The sequence below is a fragment of the Globicephala melas genome, chromosome 11 (genome assembly GCF_963455315.2).
Source record: "Globicephala melas chromosome 11, mGloMel1.2, whole genome shotgun sequence".
Classification (NCBI taxonomy): Eukaryota; Metazoa; Chordata; class Mammalia; order Artiodactyla; family Delphinidae; genus Globicephala; species Globicephala melas.
In genome coordinates, this window is record NC_083324.2 from 51,682,998 (window position 1) to 51,692,707 (window position 9,710).

The 9,710-nt window shown below is 54.0% G+C and overlaps 2 protein-coding genes across 2 annotated transcripts in view; one reads left to right on the top strand and one right to left on the bottom strand.

Moving 5' to 3' along the window:
• Positions 1-4,296, bottom strand: part of TRIM71 (tripartite motif containing 71) — a 57,974-nt gene extending 53,678 nt beyond the window's left edge. Inside the window, exon 1 of the mRNA XM_030829997.2 lies at positions 3,376-4,296. Within this exon, the coding sequence (XP_030685857.1) occupies positions 3,376-4,236 (861 nt within the window). The 5' untranslated portion in view covers positions 4,237-4,296. The remainder of the gene's footprint in view (positions 1-3,375) is intronic.
• Positions 4,297-4,778: 482 nt separating this feature from the next.
• Positions 4,779-5,710, top strand: LOC115838826 (uncharacterized). The gene is given in 5 exon segments (XM_030830002.2): positions 4,779-5,105; positions 5,187-5,360; positions 5,362-5,577; positions 5,580-5,604; positions 5,607-5,710. Coding segments are annotated over 5 exon segments (846 nt in total).
• Positions 5,711-9,710: the final 4,000 nt, after the last annotated feature.

Below are 9,710 nucleotides of genomic sequence, written 5' to 3' on the forward strand. Positions count from 1 at the left end.
CTCAGACCCCACTCGGCTTCTCGCCATTTACAGAATCCTACCGCCCGACCTCTAAACACACTCACACACCCTTTCTGCTTCCAGTGTCGCCTCCAAGGCAGCCAAGGGCTCACATCCCACGTGCAATTAACACATTAAATCGTGAAGGTGGGAGCAGCGCGCTCCAGTCCCACTCAACTACCTAACTCTCCCCCCCAGATGCGTGCAGACCCCGTCCCAGCCCCGCCGCCTCCCGCTCGCCGAGGCCGGCTCCGGGCCGGCCGGGCTGGGGCTGACCCACCGCCGCGGCGCCTCCGTCCGCCTCTCCCAGGCCCCGCGGGAGGCGCGCGGCCAGCGGTCAGGAGCGCGGGCCCCCAATTCCCGGCCTGGCTAACCGCCGGCCTCGGCGCCTGCAGGCCTTTCGGACTGACCACCAAAGCGAAAAACCCAAACTCTGTTTTTTAAATGGACCAAATACAGAGTGGCAGCAAACAACCCTCACCATTCCGTTGGAAAACCCTCCTTTTAGATTTTAAAATTAAGTTTTAAACCAGTGCTCAGAACACCACCTTGTCAGTCCTGAGGGGCCATTTCCGGGGGGGTGCGGGGAATGCTTAGGAAAGCAGTCTGGGAAGAGACCCTACCGGCTGCTTCCCGCACCCCTAGGTGGCCAACTGTCGGAGGCACCCTCCTTAAAATTAAAGGGGAAGAGCCAGGCGTCGGGGCCCTCTTCCCAAGGTCAGGTGGCATTAGTCACCATCAGGCAAGGGCTCCCTGAATTATTTAATTGAGCCTGTTGACCCGGGAGGCAACTCAGTGAAGGAGCACGTTTCAAAAACTGAAGTAGAGTGTACCTACTGTAAAACACATGGATTTAGGCATCCAGTCCGTCACAATCGAATAGAGGACAGGACGATAGTCCTCCACATTGCCCTCAGTCTCCTTTTCCCAATCCGAAGAATGGTTTTTTAAAGGAACAATATTACTAAACTGTGAAGGATCACTCCCTTGGAAGGAAACGAAGAATTTAGGCCGTGGGTGGGATCACTTCTGTGAACCTGGTGCTTTCCCTCCCAACACCTGACTTCTCCATTCACAGCATTGGTTTGTCCCTTTAAACTTAAATTCCCTAACATTCCAAATGCAGGAACGATTAAAGAGATCTAACAACTGTTTTCCAAGTTTTCTTCTTTTAATGAAAAACCAAGAAGGGGAAGTAGAATTTTGCTCAAAACTGAGCAAATGTCATGTTTTAAAAGGATAGTTGGTCTAACAGTGTAATATCTTAGTGCCTTTGCCAAACAACTTCAACCTAGTATTGCACACGTTAAAAAAAATCTAAATGTTCAGGGCATCCAGGCACCTCCCAGGGTGAGGGGTGCGACACTTCACACGCTCCCATACCGTTTGAATGGTTTAATAATTTAAAAAGTGTATAAACCTTTTACAAGTGTGGCAACACTGAGCATCTACTGTTTTAACCCAAATAAAACGTATGTGGATCTTTAACTGGGAATATAAATAAAACCTGACATTTAAACTCAACTGCTGGGAGGGAGGGTTCAATCAACGCCCCTGCCAGGAGGGAAATTGTGGCGGATTCAAGCCGCCCTCTCCCTCCCCCCTTTCCCCTCCCCCTCGACGCTAATCTTCCCGGCGAATTGGCTCCCTCTTTCCATCCCCGGGATTCGGATCAGTATTTAACTCAATCCATTTTTGAAAGAACCTACTAGACACATTCAGCCATGAATGTGGGAAAACTTTAAAGATGAGTCCATTCAAAGCTTAAAAAAGGAAGGAAAAGAATAGCTGCCCCTTAGGCTTCATACCGAGAAAGAAACTTTTAAAATGAGGCGTCCACAACAAGTAGATTAGAATTTCAACTTTTTTCCAATAGGAGAAGCCGGCTTAAGGCCAGCAGGCAATAGCTCCGCCCTCCTCCCCAAATAACAGGTTAGGCGTGGAAAAGGCTGCGCTCGGCAAGCCTCAGCCGCGTTCGGAACCAGCACGCCCACTCCACCTAGCACGCAGCCAACTCGCACCAGGAGCCGTCTCCTGCCCGCGCCCAGGGCAAGGCTAGCACCAAGTCTCACAAAGGGGCTACAGGTAGATCGCATTAAGTCACCGACCCTCTCAGCAGAGGCTGCGCCTCAAAGCTTCTGGCCCCGTCCCCCAGTGGGTTCGGGTGAGTGGAAGGTGGCACAAGATGTGAAAAATAATCAAGAACGGTTTATTCAACAAACAGCCAAAAGAGCCAAATAAGCTCAAAGGCTGCTGTGCAGCCCGCGAACTCTGCGCACCCGGTTCGAGCCGCGTGCAGCTTGGGTCGGCTTGTTTTCCATGAAAAGTCGAGCCCCAGGTTGAACGGGGTGGGAACACCTCCCAACCAGGGAAACCGGTTCCCGCAGAGATCGAAGCCGGGGCAGGCGGGGGCGGCCCAAGGACTTCCAGCTGGGTGAGGGCAATGGGCAAGGCCCCCCGATTCCGCTGCTCCCGGTGCAGCGGTGGGCCCACGAGGCCGAAGGGCGATTCCATACAAGGGAGGTTCAGGGGCCAGAACACGCTTTTTCCACGGTGCGGGAATAGAACCGCGGAAGGCTGTTCTTACTCCATACAAGGAGGCAACAACTGCCACGGTGTCCCAACAAAAAGCACAGTCGTCCCCTCACAAGCGCGCACGTGGAAACCAGGTCTACACGCGCAAGCGCACCCCACACTCACCCACACGACCATCTCCTCCTGGCTCATGCCCTACTTAAAAGCAACAATCGACGAGTTTTACAAACAAAAATAAGGTTGGGGGAAAAAAACTAAAGGAGAACCCTCAGCATGCTGGGAGGCCTCTGGTGTGCCCGCACAAGGAGACCACGTCTACACATACACACGTTTCCATCTCATGTCTTACTTAAAACAATAGCCTGCACGCTTTGTCAAACAGGAATGAGGAAATCAAAGTCCCTAAAGAAGAGGGGGTGTCTCCAACCTCGGGAGCCGTCGGAGGGCAGAGGAGGGACCCTCGCACACGGAGGCCAGGTCTACACAGTCGCACACAACTACCTCTTCCCAGCTCATGCCTAACTGGAGACAGCGGCTGCCACATTTTGCCGAACAGAAAATTGGATACGGAAGCGGGGGACTCTGCGTTTTGGGACCCCTCGCAGCTCGCACAGAGGCCAGGTCTTCTCCACACACACTTTCCGGGTCAGGATCTGCTTCGGGCAGCGCTTGCCGCGTAGCCAAAAGAAAAACGAGAAATCCGGAAGGGAGAGGACCCCCTCCCCTTGCTGGGGGGCCTGCCCGGATGCCCGCACGAGCACCCACGCGGCTCCCCGGGTACCAGACCCGCGCCCCACGCCGCCCGGCCGCAGCCCCCGCGGGAGCGGCCCCCGAACTCACCTCGTCGTCGTGGTGCTGGCAGAAGCCGAGGCGCTCGGGGAAGACCGAGAGGATGGAGAAGGGCGCGCCGGGGAAGGGCGGCCCGAGCCCGAGCTGCTGCGCCGCGGCGGCGGCGGCGGCTGTGGGGCCGGGCGGGCCGCGTTCGATGTAGTGGTCCTTGGTAAGGCGCACGCGCTGGTGCGCGCGGACGCAGTTGTCGCACAGGTGCTCCTGGCAGTCGAGGCAGCGCGACGAGGCCGCGTTGCCCTCGTCGCAGGAGCTGCAGCCGTGAGGCCGGCGCAGCAGCAGCGCCGACGGGGAGGCCGCGGGGCCGCCGGGCGCTGAGCGGGGCGGCGCGGGCGGCTGCGGCGCTGGCGGGAGCGGCGGCGGCGCCGAGGCAGAAGCGCGCGGGTGCGCGTGGTGCGCGTGGTGTCGGTGGTTGCTGTGGCCGCCCGCGCCCGCCGCGGCGCCGGCCCGCCCGTTCTTGGGCGGCGGCTCGTCAGCCGTGGCCACCACGGCGTCGAGCAAGTTACTGAGCAGGAAGGCGGACGAGGGCAGCGCGTCCATGCCCGCCGCCTCGGCCAGCACGACCTTCTGGTCGCACACAGGGCAGCGCAACTTGAGCGGCTCTCCCGGCGCGCCGCCGCCCGCCGCCGGCAGCCGGTGCGCCTCGAGGCACGGGCGGCAAAAGGCGTGCAGGCAGGGCAGGACGTGTAGGCGGCGCGCCGCAGCCCCGGGGCCCCCGCCGCCGCCCCCCGACGACGTGGACGTCTGCGAGGACGACGACGACGCCGACGAGTTGGAGGAGAGCGGCGCCGGCGAGCCGCACATCTCCTTGCACAGCAGGCAGATCTGGAAGTCGGTCTCGGAGAACGAAGCCATTTGCAACCAAGCCCGGAGGAGGGAGGAGACCAGAGAGGAAGAGGAGGAGGAGAGGAGAGCGCGGACAAGGAGGGTGGGGGAGCCGCCGACTCACTCAGAAAAAGGCATCAATTAGGCCTGCGATCCAGGAGCCGGCACCAGAGCGGCGCGGCCCGCTCGGCCTCGCCGCGTCCGGCCCGCGCGCTGCCACCCCCGACGCTGCGGGCATTAAATGCCACTCTCCGGAGGCGACACAGATTCCTCCCGGAAAAGGACGCGGGGGCCGCGTGCTTTCCCGAAGCGGGAGCGCCGGAACAAGTCCCGACACGCGAGGGGCGAGCGGGGGCAGGGAGGTCAGAGGACTCCCTGGAGCAGCTGTAGCTTAGCTTCTCGCCAGCCGAGGGGAGTCCCCCCCAAGTCGAGTCCGCTGTACAATCCCAGTCCCGGCGGGAGAAGCAGAATTTGGTTCGACGAGTATTTGGTGCGTGGCTTTTCTTTAAACGGATTTAGTCTCTTCTTGGGACAGGAAAGCTCCCCAAACTAGTAAAGGCGGGAGCGGCGCGATGCCGAGCCCGTGTCCCCCCGCGCGACGCCGACCGCCCCGCCGCATGACGCGGCGGCCAGGGGCTCCTGGGTGGCCCGGCGTGCGGCGCTCCGGGCTTGCGCACGGCCCGGCGCGGCCTCCCTGCAGGGCGGTCGGCCCCGCCGCAGCTGCAGCTAGTGGGAGCCCGCTGCGGCCGCACGCGTGTAGTACGCACGCGCGCCCCACGCGCCTCGAGTCTCCCGCGCGCCCGCCGAGCCCGGCCGCGCTGCCGGCGCTTAACACGCACGCGCGCCCCACGCGGCCCTGGGCCCTCTTGCCCCCGCCTCGCCGGGCCTGGGCGCCTCCAGCGAGCTCCTTCTCCGGTTTAGCCGCGCCGTAACGCGGGACCACAGGTCCCCGCGGGCCGTCGTGAATTATTCATCGGCAGGAAGATATTAGATGTACCCGCTGCCCGCTCCGCGCGAGCCGTCGTGCAATGCTATCCGAGCTCCGCGCGCGCCCCGCGCCCCTCCTCCTCCTCGCGTCCGTCCTCTCTGAAACCTTGGCAGCGAAGGGGGATCACATTTCCTTTGTCATCGGGCCATTTCGCCCTCGCGTTGGTCCCCCCCTCCGATCCCGAGCCGCGGGGACGGAGCCTCCACCGGGGCGCGCCGGAATCAGTGGAACCGGCAATGGCCCAGCGCGGTGAGCTCGGGAGCCGCGTGGTCAACGCCGCCGGCCCGCTCCCGCGTCATCTTCTTTCTGAAACGAGTCGCCGAGCAAGACTCGGGTGGCCCCGGCAGCGCTGCTGCGCCTACCGGGCTTTGCTCGCGCCTTGCGCCCTGGCCTCCTGGGGCTTTGAACAACTCCCCAATTCGGGTTGCCTGCGTGCACGCGCGCGCGTGCCCCCTCTTTCTCTGCTTTGCCGCCTCTTCCTCCTCCTCCTCTCAGTACGCTGGATATTGGGACTGATCGGAATTCGGAATCCTTTTAATCTCCAAAGGAGCAAACTCACTTCCGCCCGAGTGCTGGGAGGGGGCTGGGGGAGGGGACACAGGGGAGGGGGTTCCAGGCAAACAGGAAACATTAGCCCTCTCGGCACGGCTCGCTTTTGTGTGCTCCCTCCCTCCTCCCTCCAACCTCCTCCCTTCTCCGGGCCGCAGGGGAGATGAACGCCCCCGGGCTTCAGTGTGGCGACCTTTGAAACCTTCCGAGCGAGGAGTGGAGAGCGACTCTTCCGTTTATTTAAAAAAGAAAAGATTTCATTCTGAATCCCGGTTCTGCAGAGGCTGCCCGTGAGATCTGGGGTCCCCCCACCAAGACCTTTTTTTTTTTTTTTTTCCTTTTTACGTTTTCTTAAAGACTGCATATCTGTGATCAACACCAAAACATCACGCAGTTGGAATTAAACGAATCTGAATTTTGATCTGCGGAGGGGCCGGTTTCTTTTTTGAGTTTTACTGGGGGGAAGTGGGGGGCAGAGGGCAGCTGTTCTGGGGAGGTTCCCGGTGAAGGCCCCGCGGCCATCTGGGTGGTGCCCGAGGCTGCCTGGGCGGTTCTGGGAAAGGAACTCGCTGGGCCCTGGAGAGAGACTAACTTGGAGGAGTGGAAAGGGCCACATACCAGGATTTAGAGGGTATTTGGTGTGGAGGCCAGCGGGTGGAACAATTGTCCCTGTCTTAACACCGTCAAGCTGTGACTGACATCTTGGGTCCCACTTCTACAAGCAACAACCTGGATGAATCTCAAAAACATCATGTTAGAAGAAAGAAGCCAAACACAAGTTCGTAGTGTGTGATTCCAGATACAGGAAATTCTAGAACAGGCAAAACTAAGCTTTGAGGATAGGAAAAGAACCCTTGCGGGTGAGGGAGTATTGACTGGGAAGGGGAATAGGAGAGAATCTTCTAGGGTCGTGAAGTAGAAATATGTTTGTGTGTACATTTGTCAAAACTTATAGATCTGCCATTTAAGAGCTGTGCAAAATTTCACTATGTAAATTATACTTAAATTGAAAAAAAAATAATTTGGTGTCCAACCTAATAATCATGCCTGTATCATAAAAGTGAAATAAAAAAGAAAAAACACTTTATACACAATTCCAGCTCCTTCTCTGAACTTGCTCACCAGAATTCAGGGAGGTTTCTGGGGGAAATATCAACCGGGAAAGAACTCTTAGATCAACCTGCTGGACAAACATGCTGAAGGCCGCAGGCTGCAGAAACACCACCCTAAAGGGAGAAAGCCATTGTGGGGCCCGGTGCTGTCCTGAGATGGGAAGAATTCTAGGACAAGCTAGCAGCCAAAGTCCTCAGCTGCTGTCAGGAGGGCTCTCCTCAGCACCTGGAGCAAATCTAAGCTCAGTGAACATTCACCGAAATGTGTGAGGAGTGCAAAAATTATTATCAAATAAACCCAGAACATGGCAATTGTATCTCAATAAAACTGGGGGGAAAAAGAACAGATTTCCTTCTTTGACCAATGAAAGAGAAGTAAACACTTTATACTTTAAATATTAGAACTAACACAACATTGTACGTCAACTGTACTCCAAAATTAAAATTTAAATAAATATTAGGAGCTTTTCACGCAACTATCTATTGCCAATATGTGTTTGTGTTTATTCCATAGTTTGAGACCAGCGTGTAAACAGGTACATGCTCACACATGAATTTTCCTATAGAATTTTGTACGGTGCTGGCCTTGCTTCAGCAGAGGTGTTGTATGTATTCTTTGGTTTTGTTTCTTTTCCTTTCTTTGATTGTTTTTAATTTCTTTCCTTTTCTTTCTTTCTTTCTTTCTTTTTTTTTTTTTTTAAACAAAAACAAGAGGAAAACAGATGGGGGAAGAGAATTGCCAGAAGGAAGATGGCCCCAGAGGGTCAGAAAAGGGATGGGCCAGACCTGCTGTCTCCCTCATGGTTGGCCCCACCCACCAGCATCTAAAAAGGTTTAAAAAAGATGACCAGAGAGGGGGAGGGGAGAATTAGCAGTCCTCCTGGTCCCATGACTCTAAATATCTTGCAAGTGGATGGCAGAGATGGAAAGTCAGCTGAGACATTGTGGAGGAGCAGGAAGGCTGTAACTCCAGAAAGAGGAATCAAACTCGACAGCAGTTGGTGGGTTAGTTTCCTGGGGACAATTGCTCAGAATAAGCCAAAAAGAAAAGAAAAAAAGAAAGAGGAGGAGAAAAAAAGTTCTTGATTTCTATTCATGAAGTAGCTTCCCCTTCCTTTCTTGAATTGACAGGACATTGCCAGGAAACAGGGCTGCAGTGTAAATTGTTAAATTAGCACTTTTCTAATTTCCATTAAGACTTAATTTACCATAGGCGGGAAAGAGGGAAATTTTTAAAGCAACTAATTTAATCCCAATTGTATAGAAATACAGTTATGATTTTTTAAAATATGGTATAGTGATAAAGAACAAATTAGGATGAGATTTCAATAAGACTATAGCTTATCCATGAGAGGAACAGGAGCCGTATATCCAAATGTAAGGCCAAAGACAGTCCCCTGCTGTAAACTAGTATTAAATTTTTCACTGCCATCCTAGCTAATAAACACCCATTTTTAGCAAAGGGAGGAGCAAGCAGCCGTCCAGTTTTCCCTAACATTAGAAAGAGAGTATGTGTATATCTTTCCTAATCCTGAAAATAAATCATTTGTATTTTAATCAGTAACTACTTATTAAAAGAAACCAGCCCTAAAATGATGTAGGCAGTGAATTTGCAGTCTTTCTCGAATTCATCCATAACCATATTTTGTTTTCAAAGATGACACTGGCCCCTGCTGCTCTCTCAGGCCTGGGGTTGAGGTTCCACCACATTTCCATCGAAGTCAATCTGCATCTGCTTTTTGCATCTGATCCTTTAATTAAATATTTGATGCACCCGCTTGTTTTGATGTCAAAGTTGCACCTTTCACCACCATCCTAAGGGTGCTTTCACATAATTTTTAAATACATAAATCACCAGAGTATTCCTTTTAAACATTAAACAAACATTACACCACAATAACTCTTTTAAACCAGTGGGGGTTAGGGCCGGGGGTGGGGGGGGGTACCAGCCGAATAGACTACCCGTGAATCATTGTCTGCATTCTGCCAGCTGAAGGGGAATGGCATTCGACACACCAGGCCAACTCTTAACTCTGCCCTGACTCCGGCCTTGGGGTCATTATGAGAAGTGTGTCAGCTGCTTTCAACAACCCAGAGTTCAGAATAGCAACAAGTAAGAGGATATCATATAAGCTCTAGTCACCTAGAACTTCAGAGACTATAGTAAAGAAGCTTGAATTGCACATAGGAGTGGTAAAAGTCAACATCCAGCTTGGTTAGTTAAATTAGTTCAGAGCTCAGCCAGGCTTATATCCCAGCTCAACACTCTTAACTGTGTGACCTTGGGCAAGTTACTTAACCTCTCTGTGCCTCCGATTTCTCATGCGTATAGCAGGGGACTGGTGCAAGTACCTAGCCAATCAGGGTTAAATGAGCTACTAAATGTACAGGGCTTAATATAGTACAGATCACGTGTAAGTGCTCAAGCACACAGTTAAATATTAGCTTTTTGTTTTCGTTATGGTTATTCAGCAGAGTGGTTTACTGCCTGCCTACCCCTTAAATTTGTCATTGCCTAATCACTACCCTCCCCTGGACCTCAGCATTTCAGGCAACCAATCATGTCCTCTTTCCCCTCCATAATAGAGAGTTGTGGTCTCATCTCCTGTCACTCACAGCTCAAGACCTCGTAGTGGCTGCCTGTGGCCTGCCACGTTAAAGCTAAGCTCTCAGCCTACATTTTTTTTTTTTTTGGCCTCACCATGTGGCATGTGGGATCTTAGTTCCCCTACCAGGGATTGAACCTGTGCTCCCTGCATTGGAAGTGCAGAGTCTTAACCTCTGGACTGCCAGGGAAGTCCCTCAGCCTACATTTTCTAAAGTGAAATGTGTATCTTTCATAATAAAGGGCAAAA